A 27,803-nucleotide genomic window follows, 5' to 3' on the forward strand; every position below is an offset into this window, starting at 1 on the left:
AGTCTTGCAGTCCATGGTAAGGAGTTTGCACTTTATTTTGAGTACACTTAAGGGTTTTTAAAGATTTTTCTTGTAAAAGCTTTTTTTATCATGGAAAACTTTAAACATACAAAAAAAAAAAAAAAAAAAGAATGAATGCATCACCCAGTGTGGGACTAGATCCCAGGCATTTTGGCTCCTAATGTGTGACTGATACAAAAGTAGGTGGAAGAGTGAAAGCAAAAAAAAAAAAAAAAAAAAAAAATTTGTTGAAAATATGAAGGCGATGAAAATAAACCGTTGGAAACAGTTAATGGGAGATGCCACAATGTTTTTTTAGAGCCACGACAGGATTTAAAGTGATAACTGAATATTTAAGAAAATAAAAACTTTAGATATACATTTTAATATTGGGTCTTCCCAAACCACCTAAAGCTTCACAGTAGAGGGCTTTAAAAAATTATATAAACCCACAAAGATAGAAGAGGAGAGGAGACAATACCAATGTGGTTTTTGAGCCAGAAGGCAGATGGATGAGTAGTAATTGGCTTAGCAGACCCACAGCAGCTTAACTCTATAAGCTAGCAGGCCAAGAAATAGCCAGTTTGCACAGAATTCTCAAAAAGTATAGGAAGTGGTAGCAACAGGTACCTCTAAAACTATGGGGGTGGGGCTGGGTAAACAACTAGATAGGGTGAAAGCTGTTCCAGGAGTAGTCAGATTCCTAGAATTATCATCCATTCTATACTGTTCCTAACCCCTCCTCCCCACCTCCACCTCTTTGCAGCTTTACTGTTTACCCTCCAGAAACTATTGAACATGGTTTCTTGATTGGGGATCTGAGGCATGTATGAAGGATGAAGATCCCTAAAGATACAGGAAATTAGATGACCATATGATTACTGATTGCTGAGACTCTAGTCCTTTTCCTGCCCTTGGTTCCTGAAATCTTCGTAGTTATATCTGTATCTTCTGAATAGTAGAATGGAAGATTTTCCTTTGAGGAACCTGATCAGCCCTTAGTCTTTTCTGAAGGTACCAAAATTGAAAATTTCTAATAAAAAGTTTACTCAAATTCACCCAAGTTAACAAGCTACACTCTTCCACATATGCTCAAAACTTTGAATTTTCATTTTGTTCTCTGATTGTTAATCATGGGGCAGATAAACAGACCCATATATTCAGAGCATTCAATCATTATTTTAGTCTCTTACTTTTAAGCATATACAGATAACCAAGAATTACCAGAGGTATGAAGAAATTTTTTATGTAGAAGATAGATCTCAGGGATTAAGTAATAAAGCAACTTAGAGGTATCAGAGACCATTAAGAGAACAGAAAAGTTTTAAAAAATTAATACTTTCTGAGAGATAAAAGCAGGTATTTGATTAATGGAAAAAGAACAGGATACCATTAAATTCTTGGAAATTGAAAGCACAATAGTATAAATAAAAAAATTTTTAGTAGAATTGAAATTTAATGATGAATTAAATTCTCAGGGAAAAAAATCAAAGATTTGGAAATTAGAATAAAGGATAAGAAAATGAAAGGGTTAATCCCAGAATATCAAGAAAAAAATAGGAGTTTTTAGGATGAAAGAACAGTGAAAATGGAAGGAGGAGAAATCATTGTAATATAAGAAAAATGTCTAGATTTGAAGGATGAGTGTCAGACTGAAGGGGGACTGACTGAGTACTCAGACAAATGAACAAAAATAAACCCATTCCAAGAAAAATCCTTTGAAATTTTCGTAACACTGTGGACAAGGAGAAAAAGCTTCCAGAGGCAAGACAATGCAAATAAACATGTACAATACTTCATAATCAAAATGATTTTTGATTTCTTAAGAGCAATATTGGAAGTTTGAAAATAATGGAACAAGGCTTTGAAAATAATGAAAATTGTTTTCACCAGAAATTCTGTACCCAATAGAAGTATTGTTAAGTGGAAGATTAATACACAAAAATTTCTAACATACAAGATTTAAAAGGTTTATTTCTACACAGCCTTTCTTAGGAAGTTACTGGAGGGTGCTCTCCATCAAAACAAGAGAATAAACCAAGTAAACCAAGAAAGAAAAAAACATGGAATCAGCAAACATATCAAAGGGGAAAAAAATCAAAGGGACCCCTGGATGATTTTTGTATTTCACACGTAGAGGTGAAGAAGTCCTGATGAATAAAGACTTGACAATGTTTTGTCTAGGAAAGTACAAGTTGCCAGATTTATGTCTCTTCACCCTAGAGGGTGAATCAATGGGTATCATGAAAGTCAGTGGACACAATCATTTAATTGATGAGATCTGCAATTGTGATGGCATGTAGTTGAGGCAATTATATGTGTGCATTATGAATGTCTACATCAAACCCTAGTATCTATCTCTCTTGTAACCACCATCTTGAGAAAATGTGCTGATTCCTGTAATCTGTATGCAGAAGAAAACAATCTGGCACAGGAATTTTCTCCTGCAGACATACATCTTACTATACGCATAGATTCTTTCTTGTGAAGAGACAAAGTTGATCGTTGTAATTGACTGGGTAGCAGAAGCATATGGCTGGTGGGGGCTGGTGTGAGGGAGACTTACTTCTCATTATTTACCTTTTTTGTCCCTTCTTAATATTGTTCCAGGATATATATGTTATTTAAAGATGAATAAAATAAAAATCTTGAATAAGTAAAGCTAATAAACTTTATATAAATAACTTTAAGAGACTACTCCCCTTTTCACTTAAAAATATCTGACATTTCCTGTATGTGTAACATCAGCTTACTTTTTATTGAAAGTTGCAAATTTAAATTTTGTTTTGGTATGGAGGAAGGAAAACATTTTTTTGTGGTACTCACCCAAATATAAATAACACAGATTAAGAATTCTTAGAGGCTGAATAATTTATGATATGAGTGATGAAACTTCTCTTGTTCCATAGGAGAAACTCTATAGCTTTAGAATGCCCATTACTAAATGTAATAGAATTGAAGTAATTCTATTCTAGAAAACCTTTCGCCATTAGGATCATATTTTCAGTATCAGTTACCTGGTGGTCACACCGTGGGAAGATGCTTGCTACAGCCCAGACAAGGCAGCAGCTGAAACAAAAGGTCAATGCATCCTTTCAATTCCACACTGATAGTGTTTGTCATCTTACTTTGTCCAATCACTCGTAGAGGTTGTACCCTTGTTTATTCTGAAACTTAAAAAGACAAAATTAACTTTTATTTTTTTTTTTAATTTTTAATGTTTATTCATTTTTAAGAGAGAGAGAGAGAGGGAGAGACAGAGAGAGTCAGAGCATAAGCAGGGGAAGGGCAGAAAGCGAAGGAGACACAGAATCTGAAGCAGGCTCTAGGCTCTGAGCTTTCAGCACAGAGCCTGACGCAGGGCTCAGGCCCATGAACTGCAAGTTGGCGCTGAAGTCGGTGCTGAAGTCGGTGCTTAACTGACTGAGCCACCCAGGTGCCCCCAGCAAAGTTAACTTTTAAATTGACTGAAAGTTTTCTTAGAAAGTTGATAACTGCAAAATCAGCAAAATCTATTTTTAATATGTTTTTCTTTATATTGTCATCTGTTGAGTCCTGATTCTTATTTGTGTACTTTATTTTATTCTTTATCCCATTCTATTTCTACAGAGTTATTGAAACTTAAAATAGAAGGCTATTCCCATTTCCTCAAAATATACTCTATTTGCTACCTTTCCTAAGGTACCCATTAATAAGAGGCGAGATAGGAGGAAGGTCATATCCTAGGTAAACAGGATTTGGAATTCTGTGGTTAGTATGACATACTGTGTTGGAGTATATATGACATTTAATTTTATAAATGACATAATAATATATAATATTATATTATATTATTATAATTATATAATATAATATTATATTATATAATATTATATTATTATATAATATAATATAATTATTTTATATAATATAATATAATAATATATGACATTTAATACATTGTGTGCTAAGTGACCCAAATGGAGAATAAAGTTAGTGAATACCAGTAGGTTTTCCAAAGAGAAAGGACAGTTAGACATTCAGGAAAAAAGCAGAGAAAAAAATTAATGCCAGGCAAATTTAAAGAAGCATAATATTGGGGTTCCTTGTGACAGTCAGAATGCATTAACTTTTTAGAACAGAGTCAGTGTTGTATTCTGTCCTGCTATTATTGTCAAGACCTCTTTGGTTTGTCTGCCTGTCCTAAATTTCCTTACTAGTCATTGTCAGTTTTAAAGTGGAAGGGGCGGGCGCCTGGGTGGCTCAGTCGGTTAAGTGTCCGACTCAGGTCATGATCCTCTGGTTTGAGTTCGAGCCCCGCATCAGGCTCAGAACCTGCAGCCTGCTTCGGATTCTGTGTCTCCCTCTCTCTGTGTCCCTCCCCTTCTCACACTCTGTCTCTCACTCTCAAAAATAAATAAACATTAAAAAATTAAATAAAGTGGAAGGAAAGCTATCGTAGATGGTGGTAATAATTACATGGGAACAGGAAAGATAGCTAGTGTTGTATCCTTTCACAGAAGATTAGAAAGACTAAGACTGTTGAATGTTGGAGCAGAGGAGAAGGGATCTTCCACTTGGTATATCCTGATGTGGATTCATAGTGTCACAGATTGGAGATTAATGGATAAATATTGATGTTGCAAAGCGACAGAAAAATCCAGCCTAAGCTGGCTGTCACAAAAAATGTAATTTATTGCCCAGTTTTGGAAAAGGCCAGGGTAAAGCTGGATTCAGGAAGCTAAGCTTGATTGTCAAGACTTGGCTCTTCTCTACCTCTTGGCTCTGTCTTTGGCTGTGTTGTTTTCCTTTCCAGGCTTCAGAGGAAACTGGCCCCAATCAAAATGATCCCGAATCCAGCAGTAAGGGGAATCTGCATCCTTATGCTTAAGCAGGATTCTCAGAATTGTTTTGTTGACTTTGGCCCATTGCTGTGATTATCGTGGAGCCAAGGACCATATCTTGTGGATCTTCATATCCTCAGTGATTAGTTCAGGGTGTTTGTTTGCACAATGTATAGTAGGTGCTCAGTATACAAATGTTATACCAAATTTTAATCTGCTCTTCTGAAAGCAAACAATTTGCATTGTAGCAACTATTCTAATATAATCCTGACTTTAATTTCAAAATATTTTTTTGTGGAATTAGATGACTTGTTGGATAGGCTGAAAGTGATTACTAAAAACTAAAGACTTTGTGCCTGTGTGTGATCAGGACTATCAAAATTTCATAGTAAAATCAGGAAACAAGCAAGAAAGTAACATAAATCTCATATTGTTTTAACACGATAAGAAATCTATTCAGAGATAAGAGATCTTTGGCAGGAACAGCTTTGATTTCCTTTGAATCACACTGAGCGAGGTAAGAGGAGAACATGGACGGTAGTTAGAAAAGAGAGGATCTGAGTATTGGAATATCATGCCAATGCAGAGGAGAGGAATGCCGTCATAATGCTAAAGTTCTTTTTTTACAGTTATGACAGAATATGAGTTCACATCTTTAAATACATGTTGTTTGAAATTCATTTTATAAAGAAGTTTAGAATAGGTAGTCTGATGGGTCATGTAAGACTTTTCTTAAATCCAATAAGAAAGACCTGAAATAGATGTAAGACTTATGTGTTGTGTCAGTCACTAATGCTAATCTTCTGAGTTTAATATAGGGAGTTCCAAAGACTGGATTTTTAGCATGATAGAGGAGAATATACCTAGTTACCCTAAAAAGAAACTTCAGCATTTGTGTAATTATGCCTGTCTTCTAATGGGAACTTCACTTCTAAAGCTTTTTCTTCATCTTTAAATTTCTATTGAATGCCAACTTTGCCTCAGCAACTTTTCTTACAGGTTGAAAAGATGAAAGCAGGGGAGATTCAATTATCAATGATGTCACAGAATTTGAGGCATTTCCAATCATGCTTGTTTGTTCATTTCACATAATCTCAAAACTCACTGATGTGCACCAATTTAAAATGAATTTACTGACTTAACCACAAGATCTCGGAGCTCTAATTGCCTGGGAAACTGCAAGAATGCACCATTTGAACTCATTGGTCCTGACGTTAAAAGATGCTGTTAAATATTTAAAGTAGTCAAGAGAACTGCAGTTTCTGTTAAGTAAATATAGGGTTTATTAGAATAATAATGTGCCCACTTTTAGGATACTTATGCAGCTTTTTGGTAGTTTTGGTGCATGAGTTTAAAATATTTGAATGTTTAAAAATATATAGCATAAGCAGTCTACTAAATTTTTCAAGATGGTGACATGTGATTTGCAAGAATAGAATATAAGAGGCAATATAGTATGGTTTTTGGGTAGAGAGTCTGCAAGTGGACTGCTGGGTTCAAATCCCCTTGTCCTCTTAACTAAATAACAGTGCGTGTGTTAACTAGATGGTGTGTGCTTTAGTTTCCTTAGCTGTCAATGGGATTAATGCTACTAGTACCTTCTTCACAGACAGGTTGTGAAGATTAAACGTGTTATCGTGTATAAAGTATCTACAGCAACACTACATAAGCATTAGCTTTTCTGGTTTCTTTCTATAGGTAATTGCAGTTTTTCTTCAGGATAGATGGAATCCTAGAATATAATATAGTAACACACACAGAAATATATGTGGGGAATTCTGTAGTAAGTTCAAGCATCTTGCATTGAAAAATTCAGTAATTAACTCACAGCTCCAAATGTGGTCTGTTGTACATCCATTTCAAAACATGCTCCTCACACTCTAGTTCAGTGTATGTCAAAATGTATGTTAAGGATCAGTTACTTTAGAGTGAAAGGGCTGCCTGTTAGTTGTAGATTCCTGGGCCTCAATCAAATTCACCGGATCAGAATTTTTGAGTCCGTGAGTTAGCATTTTAACAAACATTTGACTTGTTTCTTGTGGAGGACAAATTTTGAGAAGTTACATCTCCAGCTGTTCATGATTCCCCCTTGTCGTGCTGTAATTCACTTACACTCTTTCTCACTCAGAACTTCAGGTGTCCTCTTACTTCTGTCAGCTCAAAATTCTATCACAGCTCACGTTCAAGGAGTTTTTTTTCTTTCGAAATCACAGTAGACCACAGTTGATCTTTTTCTTACGCATCGCTGCCTCATCACCCCTCCATTCTGTATTCTCTTTCTCATTCCTAGTTCATTTCTTTCCCACTATTTGTCATAAGTGAGGTGTGAAATCATTCTGGCTTTAGAATTCCACAGAAAATCTTAGTTGTCTTTGGTGGCCCAGAATTGCTCCTAATCTCCTACCTCACTCAGGCTTTGCCTTTTTCCTTCCCTTTCTCTCATTCTTTTCATTTCCTTTCTTTGGGCTAACATTACTGCCTTAGAAGTCAGGGAAGAGAGAAGTTTTATTTCTTCTTGCAAGTCCCTTTATCCCCATGGCAGGTGAAACATTCTCAGAGAGAAGGCACAGGTGTAGAAAATGCTTTAGTCTTCCAGAATCTCTGGTCCTGTTGGCCCATGTCTCTTTCCTGGACTCCATCTGACCTCTGCATCCCTGCCTGTGGATTTTTCAGTTTTAACTATATGAGACGTCATTAAGCAATCTCAGATTGCATTGTTTGAATATACTTGATTGAGAAAATTGAATTTAAAGTAAAATATATCAAGATCTCATGTATTTGGTGGTTTTTAAATACAAAGCCACGTGTAGCCATGTGGCAGTACCACATACATGAAAATTTTATTACTTCTTGACCAAGGTAAAGAGTAATAGGAAGCATTTTGGCTCACTGAGTGCATAATGCAACTCTTCTTTAAAACACATGAACTTGTTATGTTCGTGTGACTGGTCACATAATCCATTGGAATCTTAATGATCCGTGAGATCAATTGTTCACATTTTTAGAGGTACATCTACATTACAAAACAACATTGCTTTCAAGAGGCCACTGCACTGTTGTGCTTTTGAAAGCACTTGAATCACACAAGGCTGCAAGTAGGAACACTATTGATGCGTCATAAACACACACATTCTAGTAAGAAGAAAACAGTACAGTTATGGAAAAGAAGGAAATACACACTTTGCCAGATTTACTTTTAAAGCAACATAGACATTTTCTAAGAAATGATGTTAGTATTTTAGGTAGTAGAATGGGAGAAATTTAGGTCCTGGAAATTTATGTTGAAAGCATTAGCATTTCCTTGCAATAACTAAAAAATTTTAAAAAGCATTTTCAAGTAAGACAAATGTCAGGAAAAGGTAGACACAACCAAGAAATCAATTTATTAATAAAGTTTCAGCTTCAGCTGCTTTTATATCCCAGTTTTAAGAGTTCTCTCATAGTTTTGTGATAAATAAATAGATGAAGAGGCCCTATTAAGATCATTGATCGACTTGATAATTTTTTAGTGTTGGCTTGTATTTTACAGTTTCATTTTGGGGAGAAGATGGGCTTTAATTTCATTTCCAAAGTACTGATTTATGTTTTTCTTAGGATAAATTAGAGGGTCAAAAAATTTAAAAACCCTAATTTGATAAATAAGTTTAAGACTACTGATAACTATTATCTTGTTATATAGGTTAAAGAACAAAAAGTAGTTATGAATTGTAAAAAATAATCATAGAAGAGATTGTGATTTTAAACTTATTTCTCTGATCCCATATTTAAATTGGATGGTTTAATATTTGATGTATTTATGTCTTAGTTCCTTACCGTCTAGCTCTTCACTCTGTTTATATCTGTAGCAACATGGTCTAATGAAAATATATTAGGTATGTTTTGTGAACAAAGCTTTTTTCTTTTTTTCCTAATAGGGATGCCCTCTGCATCTTTATTAGTAAATCTCCTCTCAGCTTTATTCATCCCTTATGTGTTTGGAGAAACAGAAATAAGGTTTGCCGGACAGACAACATTTGTAGTTAATGAAACAAGTACAACAGTTATTCGTCTTGTCATCGAAAGGATAGGAGAGCCAGCAAATGTCACCGCAATTGTATCGGTAAGAAATGATGTAGCTCTGTTCTTACTGAAGTAGATGATATGACATTTCTTAGTTTCAGCGACAAGAATTTTTCTTAACCGTTTGAGATTCTGAGTAGTTTCATTATGATAAATGATTTTCGGGTATACTATTCCATTCATATTTCCTAAATTTTTTTTAACTTGAGATTCTGAGTTGTTTCATTATGATAAATGATTTGTAGGTACACTATTCCATTCATATTTCCTGTAGGTTTATAGGGTGCTCCAATTAGCATATGCACGTGCCAATAATAGTAAAGCTATAGACTGATTATTTTTAAATGTTCATATGTTTATTTTAAAACAAATAAAAAACAAAGATATCAGTAAGTGTTCCTAGGTAAAATAACATTTACTTCGGGTAATTTGGATTCCAGTTATCTATGCTCAGATATATATTTCAGGTGGCTTAGGGAAAAATACATAAAATTTTTTAAAGTAATGGCAAATTAAAAGTGAATTTTGTCAGAAAGCTTGGGAGAAATTAAGTTCATTAACTTAGGTACAGGTTATGTAGGATTTGTTAAACTGTCAGGTTATCTTGCACACAGTTTAGTTATTGGATGGATTCAGTGTGCATATATCTGTGTCTACGTGTAACCAGAAAGTAATGTCATATGACCACTAAGGATATTGCTGTATCTGAGGCCCAAAGTACTTGAATTTTTTTTTTCAAAAATAAGTTTTGAAGTAGTGGGTTAAATTATCACATTGTGAAACATTGTAAAAAAGAGATAAAAAAGGAAAAGAAAGATATAAAAAAAATATGAAACAAACCCAGTTTTATAACTTTGTGCATTGCTTTTGTTTTTAATTTATAATATGTGTGTATGTATTTACTTATTTCATTTTAACGAGTATACATTATAGTTGATAACCTTTTATGCATAATTTTTATTGTATCATAAGAATGTTGTGGGGTGATTCTGTCATTTTTCACAGCTTTTCCCCATGGTGGCATCATCATTTCCCAATTATTTTTCACCTGGCTTTCACTGAGGTTGCTTCCAATTTTTGTTGCTGTAAATGCTGCTCTGATGAAAATGTTTACATATGTATTGATTTTTGCATATTTTGAATAGTTAAATGATTTTTGGGGTTGGGTTACTGTGTTTTTCTCTTTATTTGTTTCAGTGGCTCTTGATAGTTAATGCTTTGTAAAAGACTGCAACTTTTTATATTAAGGTATAAGTACAAGTTTTTCAGTACCCTTAACTTACTCGGATATCTCAAGTATTTAACCTTTATTTTTACAAATGAAAACTAGAAATTGACTGTAATTTCCCAAACATGTTCATCATTTTTTGTTTGCACTAAATCATGTTTTTTTTTCTAGTAGATAGGTTATTCATTCTGAGTTCTTTGGCAAAAGAAACCTCATTTAGATTTGCACAAGAAGTTGTTCCTTTATAATTTCATCATTACTGCTCCCTTGAAAATCTGTTAGCAATGCTGATGTTATAGAATGAAGCCTTAAAAACTTAAGGAAAAGTTTGTGATGAGTAATAATTTGGAATGCTGAAAGAATTGAGTCTTTATTGGAACTATGGGAAAATATAAATAAAACTTCATTTGAAAGTTCTGGAAAAAGTACTTCTTTGAAACTGATAGCATAAGTAATTTTTATTTTCCTGGTGTATTTTGACAGGCTATTTCCACTTCTTCTTTGAGGGAGTTTTAGCTACAATTTTTTTTTTTTTTTGTCAGGTTTGGTGTAATCCCCTTGAGATCATTCAAGAGGCAGAGAAAAAAATTCACATCCATACTTGCTATGCAATTATTACTTTTCTGTGTCGTGATTCCTTTACCTTCTAGAGCATAAACAAATGTTTCTGTTTAGAATCATTTTTAATAATGTGTTTTGAAGGTGATTTTTATTGGTTTTTAAATATTTGTTTTGTTTTTGTACATCCATTATATAAACATCAGTGTCAGTTGATGACTACTGTGTTTTCTGTTGATGGCTCCAATTAGCATCAGTTTTGGTTGTCCTAAGAACTGTCTCTGTTTTGCATTTGATAGCTATATGGAGATGACACTGGTGACTTTTTTGACACATATGCTGCAGCTTTTATACCTGTTGGAGAAACAAATAGAACAGTGTACATAGCAGTGTGTGACGATGACTTGCCAGAGCCCGACGAAACTTTTACTTTTCACTTGACATTCCAGGTAAGTCCTTCTTGCCCCTGCTGCCCACCTTGAACTCACAGAAACCTCACAATGCTTAAAAATCTGTTTCTCTAGAGATAAGCCAATCTAGAGACTGGAGGTGGTTTTCAAAGAAGTCAGAACTGACAGTCTCTTTGGCAATTCCATGGTCTGGTTATTTTTCCTCAGACAATCTTGTTTAGAAGATTCTACAGTTAGTTTCTGGATCCATTCAGCTTATTTAGGAATTGCCATGACAGATGCTCAAGAAAAACCTGTCTTCCCTTTGGCTCTTTTCTCTTTTATCCCTCCCCTGCTACCAGATGCACAAAGAATGACCGAGACTTCTGAGTTCAAAGGAGAGGGATACAAAAAGCAGGCTTGGAAGTGGGAGGTCCCTGTGCCTTAGAATCATTTTGGAGTAGCTCTGGGAAAAATGTTTGAATAGCCTAAGGTTTAATTGTCCTTTATGGCTTGATCTATTAGGTTGAGGTAATGACTGCTAACACTGCTGTAGTTAATTTTTCTGAGGGGCATTGAGAATTCTTTTTAGAATGATTATATTGGTATGAGTAAAATTTTTATGAAAATGATACTTGAAATAATCCTGTTTTGCCTTTGTATATCACTTTTTTGCATATTATGCTGCCGTAGAATATCAATAGAAATGTTGTAGAAAACTCTTCCCTTATTAATCAGAAAAAATGTTTTAATATTTTATCTTTAATTTGGCTTTATAATTTATAAAGTAAATAATTCTTAAGTGTCAGCACCTTCTATAGTGAGAAGAAAACACGTTTGAATAGAATTTTATACTGCTTACTTAATTCTCTGTTATATTAGTAATGAGATTGGAGTAATTATAATATAGCATTACTAGCCAGTGTTTGCTTATCATTGTAATGATTTAGTGATTAATCGTTTTTAAAAGTTTTTGAAAAGTTTTTATTTGGGACTTCTTTACCATGTTGACTTAATTTGAAAACATTTTCTTAATCTGCATTAAAAGTATGCTTGTATTTTTATTCATAGTCTGAACAATTACTTAAAGACAGAAACTCTATTAAAATCATTCTTTTTTTCCTCTTATTTTTAATTTATTAACTTACCTTGGGGCTTTTATTTTAGAAACCTTCAGCAAATGTGAAGCTTGGATGGCCAAGGACTGTTACTGTGACAATATTATCAAATGACAATGCATTTGGAATTATTTCATTTAATATGGTATGGTTACATACTGATCAATCTTGTGGTTGCTAGATAATAGTTATTAAATTAAAGAAATTTTTTTAGTGTTTATTCATTTTTCAGAGACAGAGATAGAGCGTGAGGAGGGGAGGGGCCGAGAGAGAGGGAGACACAGAATCTGAAGCAGGCTCCAGGCTCTGAGCTGTCAGCACAGAGACTGACGCGGGGCTCAGACTCACAGACCATGAGATCATGACCTGAGCTGAAGTCGGACACTTAACTGACTGAGCCACCCAGGCACCACAGTAGTTACTAAATTTTTAAATTATTTTTCATGATATTACCTGGTATCATCTTGCCATTTGAAAATAAATACAATTCGCTCTAACTCCATCCATATCCCATATTCTGTAGACTGTCCATTTGTGCTGCCTGAGATTTCTCCAGATTGAGGAGGCCTATGTGATCTTGGCTGTCTCTTGTCCTGTTCTTCTGCTGATCATTCCACCTGATTCATTCGTTACTTCCGTTGGTGGTCTGTAACTTGGATGTTGTCTTATTCTTTTGCATCTGTTGTAACAGAATTATGTAGACTGGTGGCTTAAAAACAACAGAAATGTATTTCTCACGGTTCTGAAGGCTGAAGTCCAAGATCAGGGTGCTAGCAGATTTGGTGTCTGGTGACGGCCTGCTTCCTAGGGGTCTTCTTGTTATGCTTTCATAAGGTAGAAGGGGCAAGGAGCTCTCTGGGATCTCTCTGATAAGGGCACTTATCCCATTTGAGAGCTTTGCCCTCATGATCTAATCACCCCAATGGCCCTGCTCCTACAGTTTGAACATGACTTTGGGTTGGGGGGGGGTGGGGACACAAACATTTTGTCTTGTAGCAGATGTTGTAATCTAGTTCCTTTTGCTTGATTTTCTCAGCTGCCTCTTAAAGAAAATCTTGTTTGTCAGCCTTCTCTGAAAGTTGGGAGATGAGAAAAACTTATTGAAAGAATACTGGAAAAACCTACAGTCAACTGAAAATTCAGTAGCAGACATAGTTCTTAAAAATTCTATACTCAATCCCTACACTGAGATTTTCCCATTTATTAATATTTCTTAAAGGTTAAAATTCCTTGTCATCCCCCTTAGTTTTGCTGAGCAGTTCATTTTATTCTCTCTGATCGCCAGATTCCTATGTTCCCGACCAGTTCTGTGTTCATAGAGTTTTATCTTTAGAAACAAACCCACAAGCTAGGTCCCCCACTGAGAGAAGTTGTTTCCAGCTCCTAAAATAAAACAAAATTTGTCTTGGGTACAATTGGATTTTACCATGAAGTTTTAGACTATAATAACCTTCCTGATATGGAGTCTTTTTGAATCATGTTACTAATTATCATTACTAAAAGATGATGTGGTACTCCCCAGCTTTTTATTTATTTTCCAATTTAGATTGCTGCTGCAGTTGGTAGAATGTATGTCATTTTCTTAGTACCTTAAATTATCTTTGAAACAAGGTGGGCTATAGATAAATATGATCTTTTAATTGCAGTATCTTTATTAAAAAAGATATGTGGATAATGTCAATGTAGTAGACATTTTGTGACCTCCATTATATTGTCATATACAAAATTAAATTAATTAATCAGTCATTTCTATTTAAATTATAGGGAATTATTAGTTAATTATGAGGCAGGCTCACTTAATTGCTTAATTTCTCTCCTTATTGCCTTTCTCTTTTCTATTTACTCCCAACCTATCCCCACTATCCTCATACTGACTTGTTTAAAGGTTCTTTCCTTCCTTCCTTCCTTCCTTCCTTCCTTCCTTCCTTCCTCCCTTTCTCTTCTTTCTCTCTTTCTTTTTCTCTCTCTTTTTATTCTCTCTCTTTTTCTCTTTTCTTTTCTTTTCTTCTTTTTTCTTAGCTTCTGGGAATGAACCCTAATCTTTTGCATTGGTCACAGGTCCCTGACTGTTGTGGTCACAGTGCTGCCAGGCAGCCTCTGATTGGGCACCTGCATCATGTGGTTAAAATTAAATTAACTAGCTTTTGAGCTCACAGTAGTTAGTAAATAGGCTGGATTTGGTTCCTGGCCTGGATGATGATTATACTGATGATGAAGATAGCACTGATGATGTATGATGTCTTTGGGACAGGCATTCCTATCCCTGTTTATGGATGGGAACACTGAGACTTGGTGTCACCAGGAAAGATGGGCATTGCTGCCCTAGTTACCATGCACCTGGCTGCTTCCCTCTTCCTCTTCTTCTAGCTGGAGTTTCAGGCAGCCAAGCCAGAGTGTTTCAGCATTTGAAGTCCTGGCTTCTTCTTTGCTTCAGTGATCATGTCCTGAAAGCATTAGCAGTTCTCTGCTTTTCGTTGATAGGCTGACCACTGAGGAGGGAACAGTGGTTGGGAGCAAGGCCTGTGGGTGGTACTTCCAGTGGGTGGTTGCAAATGAACTGCTCTCATCTGGAGAAGCATCTCGTTTTTGTGACCTCTTGGGTCTCTGGGGCATTTGAGTTTGTTGTCTTTCAACTAGATAATCTTTATGGTCCCTCAGCAGAACAGCTAGTTGATGGAACCAGAACAAGAACTTACAACTTTTGCCTGAATAGTTTTATGTTCCCTTTACACTATTATTTTTTAGCATTTTTATTAGATACACCTAATTAATGCTAGGAAGTACAGCACTCTCAGGGCACCAGGTGAATTAATTTATCTGTGGAAATTTAGTATTTCTAAGGTAATATTTTGCACCAGTCTACCTCTAGTTGATGAGTGCCTGATTGTCTTTGTTCTTCCCGATAGCCTTTTTCAATCACAGTGAGTGAACCTAGGGGCAGAAATGAATCTGTGCCTTTTACTCTCATCAGAGAAAAAGGAACTTATGGAATGGTCACTGTGACTTTTGAAGTAAGTGTACTGTGCAATCACTTTATTTTTTATTTATTTTTATTTTTTGAGAGCGAGAGGGAGCAAGCGAGCTGGGGAGGGGCAGGGGGGAGAGCGAGAGAGAATCTTAAGCGTATAAACAGCATCTCTTCTCAGAATTCAGTCTCCCCCGTGCCCTTCTTAGTTTTTTTTCTCCATAATACTTATCATCTGAAAAATACGTATTTCTTTGTCCGTTTTTCCTTTCATTAAATGTTAGGTCCTTGTGGGTAAGGAGTTTACCTGTTCACTGTTGAATCCTTAACACCTAAAAGAGGTCAGGCACAGAGTACTTAAGTACTTTTCAAAAGGAATGATTTTATTACATCTTTATATCTAGCCTGTTAGTATGTTATTATGATTATTTTAAAGATGGGGAAAGTGCTGCTTGGAGTTGCTGAATACTTGCCCAGTGTTAAACAGTCACTGGTGGAATTGCCATGTGATTCTATGACTTAAGAAAATTTTCCAATTTTGAATACCTTCCTCTCATGGAAGAATACATTTTTTCTCAGGTTTAATGTAATGGCTTGAAAAAATAAAAAAGAGAAAACTCTTAGAAATCATGTAGTTTAATGTGCTTATAGTCCATATCTATAATTACAGGCCTTGACTATTAATTACAAGGGCAAACTTATATACAGTTTTCTATAATTCTTCTTATAAAACATTTTTAAGTAAAAACCAGATTTTTGTCATTTAACATCACAATAATGCTTTCTTACTCTAGTGAAATATTTTGCATTTATGGATGGTACTATTTGTTTCTTTTCAGGTAGAGGGTGGCCCAAATCCACCTGAGGAAGATTTGAGCCCAGTTAAAGGAAATATCACCTTTCCCCCTGGCAGAGCAACAGTAGTTTATAACTTGACAGTACTTGACGATGAGGTGAGATAATATAAATGCTTCAATGGGACAGAGATTCTGTCTGCAGTATAGACATGTTAGAACATTATGTCAAGCATTAAATTGTGTTCAGTATTTGAAATTATTCAAGAACTTAGTCCTATGTAAAGCTAGTGTATTGTACTAACTAGTTAGTGTATACTTTAGCTATAAATAGCCATTTTGGTGGATATCTGGTAAATATTTACCTTATTTATTTCACAATTGTGTATATAAAAGCTGATGAACCTGAATATAACTGCCAACCACACGTAATACAGTAACTTAAGTATTTGGTAAACCTTGATGATTGTTTTTTGTTAGTGATTGCAGTTTTGAGTAGGTATAGTCCTACCTACCCAGCATAAGTATTTTACTATAAAAGCAAAGAAAATTCTACTGTAATTGATATCCTTTTGTTTAGATATTTTAATTAAAAATTTTTTTTAATTAAAAAAATTTTTTAAATATTTATTTAGACACAGAGAGAGACAGAGCACGAGAGAGGGAGACAGAATCCGAAGCAGGCTCCAGGCTCTGGACGTGGGGTTCAAACCCACAAACTGTGAGATCATAACCTGAGCCAAAGTCGGACACTTAACCGACTGAGCCACCCAGGCACCCCTTGTTTGGATATTTTAAATGTTCACATTCATGGGAAAGCTTTAGTTATTTTTACATTTCACATTGAAGCTACCAAGGATTGAGATAAATGAGATAGCTAACTTAACTAGGGAGAGAATTGATTTTGAACAATAATGTGCAAGGATATCACGGTGAGCTAAATGAGAGAAAACATAACTTTTACACTTGATCTTAGCCAAAAAGCTGAGACACGATTGAGAAAACATAACTTTTAATGAAACAATGTTAGTATTGTCAGAAAAAAGTAGAATAGCTTGGAATTTATAACCATGCTTCTACTTTCCAAAAAAAAAAAAATCAAGAAACCAAATCACAACAAATCCTAAGAGTATAAAAACAAATGAATTAGAAGATATTATTAGAAACTCTCTCCTTGAAAAAAGTGAAGTGGTATTAGCATTGATAACTCTAGTTGATCTGGTTATGTAAACTAATAAAAACCTTTGGTTTTTAGATCCTTGGAAAGGTTATAATTTAGGGCAATGATTAATTATACATTTTAACTATAAACCTAAAAGATCATCTTCTGAGGATAATGTACATCATGGTACCTACAGTTAATAAAACAGTGTTGTGTGTTTGAAAGTTGCTGAGAGTAGATCGTAAGTGTTCAGCCACGCGTCTATAAGAGTCAACTATGTGAGGTGATGGATGTGTTAATTCTCTGGATCTTGGCAATCATTCAAATATGTGTATGTATATCAAACCATCATGTAGAATTTATAGAAAAAGCTCAAGCAGTATACTAAGAAGAAATCCCTAAGATTTCTGTGCAGTTGCAAAAAAAAGTTTCACCTTAACCAGGTGAACATTTGCATGATAGTGACTCTTAGAACTTGTTCTCCAGAGAGGCATGATGTGTATTTTGGAAATCATGATTGGTTCGTACATTTACCTCTTGAATTAGAAACCATTTAGAGAGAAACAAGAATAATTCACATGGTTGAAAACTAACCATTTGTATGTGATGTTTAATGTAGTTTTCCAGATTCTTAGATATTATATATCTATAATATTATTCCAGCTTCTTAGATATTCTTATATTTATTATTAGATTAGCACAATGCTGCTTTTGATTCTACTAATCTGATAAAACTAGTAAAATTTTATGTCCAGTTTTACTGTCATATCATTAGCATTATGTAGAGATTGGTCAAAGTTAAAGACATATACCTATACTTTAATACTTGTCCAGACAATTGCTTTATGAACTTTTCTTTACCTATCTAAAATATATTATTTAACTTAGGAAAATATTTTAATATATAGCTATTAAACAGACTTCTTCTCTGTTTCCTCCCTCCAGTTAAAATATTTCTGTTTCTATGTTTGTATTGAAACATAGTGACTTTGTATACTTTGGTTTCTTTGCAGATGTTTTGGCTATTGATATTTTTGCTCCTGTTTATATTTATTTGACAGGTACCAGAAAATGATGAAATATTTTTGATTCAACTGAAAAGTGTAGAAGGAGGAGCTGAGATCAACATCTCTAGGAGCTCAGTTGAGATAATCATTAAGAAAAATGATAGTCCCGTGAGATTCATTCAAAGTATTTATTTGGTACCCGAGGAAGATCACATACTCATAATTCCAGTGGTTCGTGGGAAAGATGACAGTGGGAATCTGATTGGATCTGATGAATATGAAGTTTCAATCAGTTATGTTGTTATAACCGGGAATTCAACAGCACATGCCCAGCAGAACTTAGATTTCATTGATCTTCAGCCAACCACAACTATTGTTTTTCCACCTTTTATTCATGAATCACACCTAAAATTTCACATAGTTGATGACACCATTCCAGAGATTGCTGAATCATTTCATGTTGTATTATTAAAAGATACCTTGCAGGGAGATGCTGTGCTCTTAGGCCCTTCTACTGTGCAAGTCACAATTAAGCCAAACGACAAACCTTATGGAGTCCTCTCATTCAACAGTATCTTGTTTGAAAGGACAGTGGTAATTGATGAAGATACAACATCAAGGTATGGTTGATTTTAAACCTTGCTACACTTATTTTATTTTTTAAATGTTTTTAATTTTTGAAAGGTAGGGGGGAAGGGCATAGAGCAAGAGGGACAGAAGATCTGAAGTGGGTTTTGTGCTGACAGCAGACAGCCTGATGTGGGGATCGAACCCATGAACTGTGAGATCATGACCAGAGCTGGAATCAGATGCTTAACTGACGTAGGCGCCCCTATTTTATTATTTTAAAATAATATGTTATTTGAATATATTAATCCAAGATTTAGTATTTGTGGTGTTGGACATAGTGCCAAACTGTGCCATTTCTTCACCATGGTTTTGCTGTTTTTTCTTATTTTCAGAGTAATTTAAATATACAAGTGAATTCACATTATGATAAATTCCGAGGACACATCTACATATCTACCCCCTCATATTAAAAACATTCATTCTTTGTGATATGGATTCTGCTTTTACTAATATCTGATGGCCAGTTTGACACTGAAAAACCTAGCTAAGGGAAACATAGTATAATATGTGACCTTATATATTTCTTTTAAAACTCTAGATTTGAAGACATTACAGTGGTTAGGAATGGTGGCACCCATGGGAATATTTCTGTGAACTGGGAATTGACACGGAATAGCAGTGATGCTTCACCGGTAATAGCAGATATCAGACCAAGTTCCGGAGTTCTCCATTTTGCACAAGGGCAGATGTTGGCATCAATTCCTCTTACTATCATTAATGATGATTTTCCGGAAGAGGCAGAAGCTTATCTACTTCGGATTCTGCCTCATACTATAAGAGGAGGTGCAGAAGTGAGCGAACCAGCAGAGGTATATCACTTGTTATGTTTTACTTCTGTGAATATTTCTGTGTTACAGAGGAGCCAAAGAATTTGGTCACACAAATCACTTTTATGCTTAGTTTGATGCGCAAATCACTTTTATGTTTAGCTTGATACAACAGGAGAAACACTGGTTTTGGAAATGACATTTGTTTCTTTTGCTCAAGATTGTCTCTTCTGTAAATAAGAAGTTCACTCTTCAAAAAGATCCTATGAACAGTACATTAGTAAGGTCGTCAAATCTATTTTTTAAAATTCTTTTTAATGTTTATTTATTTTTGAGAGAGACAAATTGTGAGTGGGAGAGGGGCAGAGAGAGAGGGAGACACAGAATCTGAAGCAGACTCCAGGCTCTGAGCTGTCAGCACAGAGCCCAATGTGGGGCTCAAACTCAACAAACCATGAGATAATGACTTGAGCTGAAGTCAGACTTTTAACCGACTGAACCACCCAGGTGCCCCTCATATCTGTTTTTGATTCATATTTTACTCTGTTACATATAAAAAGTGACCATCTTTAGACATGATCTGTAAATAAATACTAAAAATCAGAATAGCCTAGAAAATAGTTTGGTATTGTCAGACGTGAGAATTCTGTACTTTAATATTTTATTTTTATCTGCAGCTTTTGTTCTACATTCAGGATAGTGATGATGTTTATGGCCTAATAATATTTTTTCCTATGGAACACCAGAAGATTGAAAGCAGCCCGGGTGAACGATATTTATCCCTGAGTTTTACAAGACTAGGAGGAACCAAAGGAGATGTGAACATGTTTTATTCTGCACTTTATATTCCTGCTGGAGCTGTAGACCCTTTGCGAGCAAAAGATGGCATCTTAAATACATCCAGGAGAAATAACCTCATTTTTCCAGAGCAGAAAACCCAAGTTACTACAAAATTACCAATAAGAAATGATGCATTCCTTCAAAATGGGGCCCACTTTCTAGTAAAGGTATTTTAATGATTAGAACAGTTTAAACTTTGGCTAACCTGCACGTGTACTTGTCTCTGTGAGAGAGTTAACTGAACATTATCTTGCCCTTATTTATGGTTTAGATTCTACCATTGGTTACTAAATTTTGTTGAGGGGGTCCAAAGAGAGACTGTGTCTGTTCCCAAGCCATATAAAGAATGAATACAACAAGGATCCTACTAAAGTTAATATTGTAATCAAGTGATAATAAAAATACACCAACTTGAAATGCAGGTCAGAATATAATGGGTGACACAATGGAGTAGCACAGATTGTTTAATGAAGAAGGGCCAGGGAGTGGGGAGATAGAGTGAGAGATCTGCCATTCTTTGGAGTTGATTTGGGCTAATGTGACATAGGAATGGGATTTGTAGGATAAATACTGTTTTTCATGATGGCTGCTGCAGGGAAGGCATTCCAGAAATAAAAAAGCAATATGAGAAAAATTGTGTAGATATTTTTAAATAATATACTGAAATCTGATTCTTTTGTCTATTAACTATAGATATGATCTCTGGCTTTTCATCTCTTTAATAATAAGAAGTTAGGGCCCCATAACATATTCTTCCATGTTGTGTTTTTTTAAATTTCTTTTATTAGCCAAAATAGTATTTTATTGCCAAAATTTTATTTATTTATTTTAATGTTTAGTTTTGAGAGAGAGAGACAGGCAGACAGAGCACGAGCCGGGGAGGAGCAGAGAGAGTGACAGAATTTGAAGCAGGCTCCAGGCTCTGAGCTGTCAGCACAGAGCCTGATGTGGGGCTCGAACTCCCGAACTGCAAGATCATGACCTTCACTCAAGTTGGATGTTTAACTGACTGAGCCACCCAGGCGCCCCTTATTGCCAAAATTTAAAAAATCTGCACTCATTTTTGATACTGTGGCTCATTTTCCATGCATTTGGTTTTGGTTGCATCTGAAAATTAGCAATAAAATTGGTGCTTATCAAATTTTGGTTATGTAAATAAATTTAATACAGAATTAGATAGTATGAATGGATGGATAAAGAGTTTATAATCCTGTGTCACCACACATTTTGCTAACCGAAATATGTATCAAATGAAACAGCATATTTCATTAATTTTTTTTGAATCATGCACATTTAAACTGGTTTCATATTTTTGCCTAGAGTTTGTTTTGTGCTTCATTGTTGCTTTCTCTGGTATTTGTAATTGCTGACTTTCTATATGCCATCCTTACCATGTTATAGCTTCCAGTTGTCTTATATGTTGGATGGTGAGATTAGCCATATTAACTGCTTTTTACGCTTGCTTCACACCTGCTACTTGGGATGGGTTTTACCGAGCTCCTGAATTTTCCTGAACTCTTGCCTTTTTCTTCTTGAATTGTGTTTTAGTTTTGTTGTAGTATATCTTCCTCAAATACATGTGCACAAAAGGAATGTGCAAGGTAAACTTTTGAGTCTTTGAGCAGCTGAAAACAAAATCTCAAACTCACATTGCTAATTTGGCTTGGTAGAAATTTTTAGATTAAAATAATTTTTTCTTCAGCACTCAGAAAGTATTGTCTTTTAGCTTCCACAGTTGTTGATGAGAAATTTGAGGGGAAAGACGTTATTTACCTTTTTAGGTAACTTGCTCATTATCTCCGAAGGCTTTTTAAAATGTTTTTGATGTTCTGAATTCTGCAGGGTTGTGTCCCACCTGGCTTATTAGCATTTGGTGGGATAACTCTTTTATTCTGAAGACTTTTGTCTTTTTTTTTTTTTAAGCTGGGCCACTGCTCATGCTTGTCCCATTTGTGTATTTCTTTTTAAAATTAGGGGTGCCTGGGTGGCTCAGTCGGTTAAGCGTCCGACTTCAGCTCAGGTCACGATCTCGTGGTCCGTGAGTTCGAGCCCTGCATCAGGCTCTGGGCTGATGGCTCAGAGCCTGGAGCCTGCTTCCGATTCTGTGTCTGCCTCTCTCTCTGCCCCTCCCCAGTTCATGCTCTGTCTCTCTCTGTCCCAAAAATAAATAAAAGTTAAAAAAAATTAAAAAAAATAAAATAAAATTATTATTATTTTTTATTTTAGAGAGAGAGAGAATGCATGTGAGCAGGGGAGAGGGGCACACGGAGAGAGAGAGAATCTTAAGCAGGCTACACGCTCAGTGCATAGCCCATTTTGGGGCTTGATCCCAGGACCCTAGGATCATGACCTGAGCTGAAACCAAGAGTCAGACACTCCTCCAACTAAGTCAGCCAAGCACCCCATTGTTTGTGTATTTCTTGAGGATTCCTAGTGGAGGGGTCTAGGTTACCTGTTATGGAGATATATGATTTATCAGTATATAGAGGATGCCTCTTTGTAATATGTGTACCCAGAGGGAGACCTTTTGGCACTATTCCCAGAAATTTTGTCACTAGTGGTATGAGAGTCTGCCTGTTTATCTGTATTATTATTATTATTATTATTATTATTTTATGTCCCCTCAAAATGGGGTATTTATGATGTGGTGCATACTTCTGTCTATGAGGATAATGCATTCTTCGGAGCATCCATGAATTTCTCTTGGAGTGATGGGTGAAGAGAACATGGCCTTATATACAGTTGTATCTGCCTCCCCTTGGCTTGTGGGATGCTTTTGTGATATGACTGGCCAGATTGCGGGGAGGGGTCTGGATCTGTGAAGTGGATTGAGTGCATGGTTGAGCCTGTGGCCCTGGCCCTGTTGAACAAGAAGTTAAAGTGACAAGAATGCAGTCACTAAAACACATTTAGAGATACATTTAGAAAGCTGTGAGTTTGGCCTTATAAAAAATGTCACAACTTTTTTTTTTTAATATTTTTTTTAACGTTTATTTATTTTTGAGACAGAGAGAGACAGAGCATGAATGGGGGAGGGTCAGAGAAAGGGAGACACAGAATCCGAAACAGGCTCCAGGCTCTGAGCTGTGAGCACAGAGCCCGACGTGGGGCTCAAACTCACAGACCGTGAGATCATGACCTGAGCCGAAGTCGGCCGCTTAACCGACTGAGCCACCCAGGCGCCCCAGTCACAACTTTTTAAAATTGGTCCTAATAAATTGAAAATACATACTGACTTCACCAGCTTGCGCTTAGGGCAGTATTTTCCCAAGTTAGGAGTTTTCAAGAGTCTCTGGGCGATAATAACCTCTCAAGAAGAATTTCATAATTTAATGGAGTTTTTTTTTTCACTTTTGGGGTGAACTCTGTCCTTTGCCTTCTCTGCTGTTGTTGTCTGGATTCAGAGCTTTCTTATTAATAGACATTGTCTTAGGCTTCTGTAAAGAATACCATAGACTAGGTGGCTTAAACAGCAGACATTTATTTTAAATAAATGTCTCCCAGTATTGGAGTCTGGGAAGTTGGAGATCAGGGTGCTGGGCATGGTGAGCGTCTGGTGAGAGCACTCTTCCTGGTTTGCAGACTAATAGTGTCTTATTGCTGTGCCCTCACATAGTGGACAGAGAGGAAACAAGCTCCTTGATGTCCCTTCATATAGGGTCATTAATCTCACAAGAACTCTACTCCATGACCCACTGATCTCCCAAAGGTCCCATTTCCAAATGCCATCTCACCAGGGATTAGGTTTTCAATATGTGAATTCTGGGGGAACACAAACATTTAAATTCATAACATATGTTTCAGTGTATGTCAGTATTCAGTTCTCCCTCTGTCTGCCCCCAGTCTTGCACAGGGCACAAATGATACGTGAACCGAATTATTATCCCAAGTGAAATGAGCAGAAGTTTTACACAGTTACTTTTGCTTTCATGGAGGCCTGGTCCTCCTGGCATCATGGTAATAGTGTAGTGGCAGGAGTTGAATTTGGGACGGATGATGCAGTAAAGTTGACCTTGAGTCGTAGACAACTTTTCTGTGCCCTTTTTAGCTTTCTGATTTTTTTCCTCATGCTTCCTCAAAACTAGTTTTTTACTGTGATATAGACCCTATATCTATATAGGGTCTGTACCAATATTAGTAAGGTTTTAGTCTTTTGAAAATATCCAATATCTCTATCCAAGTACCTGCAGAAAATCTCTGTAAGCAAAAGCTTATTCAGAACGTTCTCTGGATCAGATATTATCCAAGCTATTTTTCATCTTTCCATATGAACATGACAGAATTTCCTTTCTTCATGATACTTGAAAAGTAAGGAAAAGCTTGAAGAAGTGTATAATGTCTGAATTTTGGTGATGCCAGTTTAGAAATCTGTTTGCACCACTAATTCCAGACTCAATTCTTTATCTCTTCTGTATTTAGTTAAAAAACAAAGGTCTTACAGCACAGACAGTTAATTTAACACTATAGGGCGAAAGAGACATTATTAGTCACGGACACAATTCCTCAAGGTTCAAAACAGCTGTAGGTTGTGGAAGGCTGGTGGAAATTAGAAGGTTGTATAGTTTGTATAGTACATAATGGATGAGCAACTCAAGAATAGGAGGCATCAGACTCTGTGTGGAAAGTTGAATGAAAGTGAAGAAAGGAGAATCTGAGACATGAGCTCCTCATTCTTCACCAACCCTCTCAGCTGAGTACATTAGTCTGAGATACAACTTTTGGCAGGCTTAGGGTTTGCTAATGTGCTGTCCCAGTTGCAAACCATCTGAAAGCAAAGAACGACTCTTTGTGAATGGGGCAGTTTGATTTAGCAGATGCTTAAGGAACCCAGACAAAAAGGCTTACAGACTAGGAAATAAGCCTTGGAAAATTAGCATTTTCCTTTGGATCAGTTCATTTCATAGCCTTCTATATCTTCTTTCTTTGTGTTTTCAAAAATATTATATTTAGAATGAATTCTGTAGCTTTTTTGATAAATGTAAGCTAAGACTTATTTTCCTTTTTAGAAAGTTTTGAAGGAAAAATACATTGAGTTTTTTTTTCTTGATATAAACAGTATTATTACTTTAGCTCTTTCTGAGCGTATGGGAATGAGATTGTTCATTACAAACACATGCTGACTCACACATGGCCATATATTTTAGAAACATCTTTGCCTTCAAGCAATGCACTTATATTTATATGTGATTCAAATATATAAATTTTATGTGTTTCTTCTTTGTGATATTTTTTAAGATAAATAGTAATTTATATGTGCACATATATAATCCTTTTCTCTAGAAAGAATGACAGTTATGTGGCTTTTACTGTTTACCTTTACATTATATTTATTTTATAAAGTAAATGCAGTATACTAAAGAATTACATGTTCTATTTTACTTGAATTAGTCTACATACTGTATTTGCGGGAGAATTGGTCAATCTGATTTCTTTGTTTTCTTTTACTCAAATGACTTATTTACCAAATATGGAATTTTTCCTATCTTTGTCTTCCTGTATGTGATTTTTAAAACAAAATGTATGACATTTAAAAAAGGCATTTACTTTTGCTCTATAAAATATATATTGTTTATCATAAAATGTGAGGTTGTATGTCGGATCAGAATTAGTCCTGTCCACTTGTGGAAAATCATCTTAAATTGCAAGTCTCTTCTGGTGGTACTTACTCGCATCGTTTCCATATTACAAAGCCTAACAGAGGGCTCTATAGAGTGGGAGGTCCATAATGTCTTACTAAGTTCAAAATTGCTTTTCAACTTAAAATCTCTATGATTTTTCCAGTCTTGTAGTGATTGTCTGTTCCTATAATTCTCAAGTGAACACTACATGGGTTGATCAGCTGAATTTTGGAAAGTTAGAATATTAAGATGTTGAAGGTTTGTAATATACCAAGATTCCTATAGAGCTCATTCTGTGTTGGAGGGATGAGTCGACAAACATTTACTGTGTCTCAGCTGCAGTTTTGGGTCTATGTCATGGCTGGGAAAAGGCTGAGAAGACCACAGACTCACAAGGACTTTGCTGGAAAGTAAAAGTCTGGAGTGCATAAAATGATGAGCAAGAAACATGTGAAATTTATGATAAAGTTCTAAGTTTAGTGAGGTTAATAGTAGAAATTCAGAAAGAGATAGAATAAAGATGACTGTAGATACCAGGAAATCTTCTGGAAAGAGAGGGAGATTTAACTGGTGTTTAAGAGTATGTACACTTTGGACTTGTGAGATGATGAGAGGCCATTCTAGATGAGAAGAACACCATGAAAGTTATTCTAGTGGCCATGTTCATTAAGTACATACAGGGATAATTTGTGTTATACGTAGGCTGTTTTTCTTTGAACAGAAAGACATGTTAAGTTACATTTGGAGTTCTGAATGATCTTCTGATACTGAATTTTCTCTGTCAGGGAAGGGGGAGTGGGTGACTGATTGGAGGTGTGGTGAGTGGAAGAGAAGAATGAGATATGGGCAACTCTATTTGGCTTTAAAGTCAAGATAGTTGGGTATAAGTGATAAGGAGGTAAAGAAGATGGCAGTGTTGGTGATGTTAGTGGTGATGGGACATGGAACAGAGATACTGATTTCTATTTTGGACATTCTGTCTATAAGGTGTCTGTGTGACATTTAGATGATGTCCTGTGACAGTTGATTATAAAGATTTAGAATTTGAAGGAGAGATCTAGGGATTTTTAAGGAGAGTGTATGAAATTATAAGATAAAGGGCTTAGGAAGAACCTTGGGGAATAATAACTGAAGAGCAAAAAGAGCCCAAGAAGCCAGTGCAGGAGATTGAAATAGGATGGTGAATGAAAGAGGAGGTGAAATTGCCAAGTTTATTTGTGAACTTTAGCTGTATTTACTTTGGTGCCCATGCTATTATGACTTCTTTTTTCAATTTAAAAATTTCTGTTCTTTAAAATTTTTCATTGTGTTTGTTTCTTTGTTTATTATAGTTGGAAACTGTGGAGTTGGTGAACATAATTCCCCCAATCCCGCCTATAAGTCCTAGATTTGGGAAAATCCAAAATATTTCTTTAGCGGTTACTCCAGACATTGCAAATGGAGAAATTGGCTTCATTAGCAACCTTCCAATCATTTTGCATGAACCAGAAGATTCTGCTGCTGAAGTGGTAAGTAGGCTTATTCTCATTGATGGGGCCTAATGAGTCTTGAGATAATGCACAGACACTATTTTTTTTTTTTTAGTATTAACATACAAAAGCAACAGATCTTGAAAAGCACCAGCATTTGCAGCAAGTCTTCAATATGTCACTTGATATAAATAACTGATGAGGATGTGATTTTCCATCATCTTTTGTCATATTTGAAAAAATAAAATTAGAATTAATCGCTCATGGCCAGAATTGAGTATTTTGACGTGGCTACTTTTAGGTAGTGCTATGACATTTGACAGAGTGATAGCCAAATATATTTTTTTGTTGCCAAGTCATGTGTACCTCAGGTATC

At 35.6% G+C, this 27,803-nt stretch overlaps 1 protein-coding gene across 1 annotated transcript in view; it reads left to right on the plus strand.

Moving 5' to 3' along the window:
• ADGRV1 (adhesion G protein-coupled receptor V1) overlaps positions 1-27,803 on the plus strand; it is a 556,489-nt gene that overhangs the window by 27,421 nt on the left and 501,265 nt on the right. Inside the window, exons 3-11 of the mRNA XM_042956620.1 lie at positions 8,738-8,922; positions 10,968-11,117; positions 12,225-12,320; positions 15,082-15,186; positions 15,980-16,093; positions 18,158-18,723; positions 19,272-19,542; positions 20,178-20,507; positions 27,290-27,466. Of these exons, the coding sequence (XP_042812554.1) occupies positions 8,738-8,922; positions 10,968-11,117; positions 12,225-12,320; positions 15,082-15,186; positions 15,980-16,093; positions 18,158-18,723; positions 19,272-19,542; positions 20,178-20,507; positions 27,290-27,466 (1,994 nt within the window). The remainder of the gene's footprint in view (positions 1-8,737; positions 8,923-10,967; positions 11,118-12,224; positions 12,321-15,081; positions 15,187-15,979; positions 16,094-18,157; positions 18,724-19,271; positions 19,543-20,177; positions 20,508-27,289; positions 27,467-27,803) is intronic.

The sequence above is a fragment of the Panthera tigris genome, chromosome A1, assembly GCF_018350195.1.
Source record: "Panthera tigris isolate Pti1 chromosome A1, P.tigris_Pti1_mat1.1, whole genome shotgun sequence".
Classification (NCBI taxonomy): domain Eukaryota; kingdom Metazoa; phylum Chordata; class Mammalia; order Carnivora; family Felidae; genus Panthera; species Panthera tigris.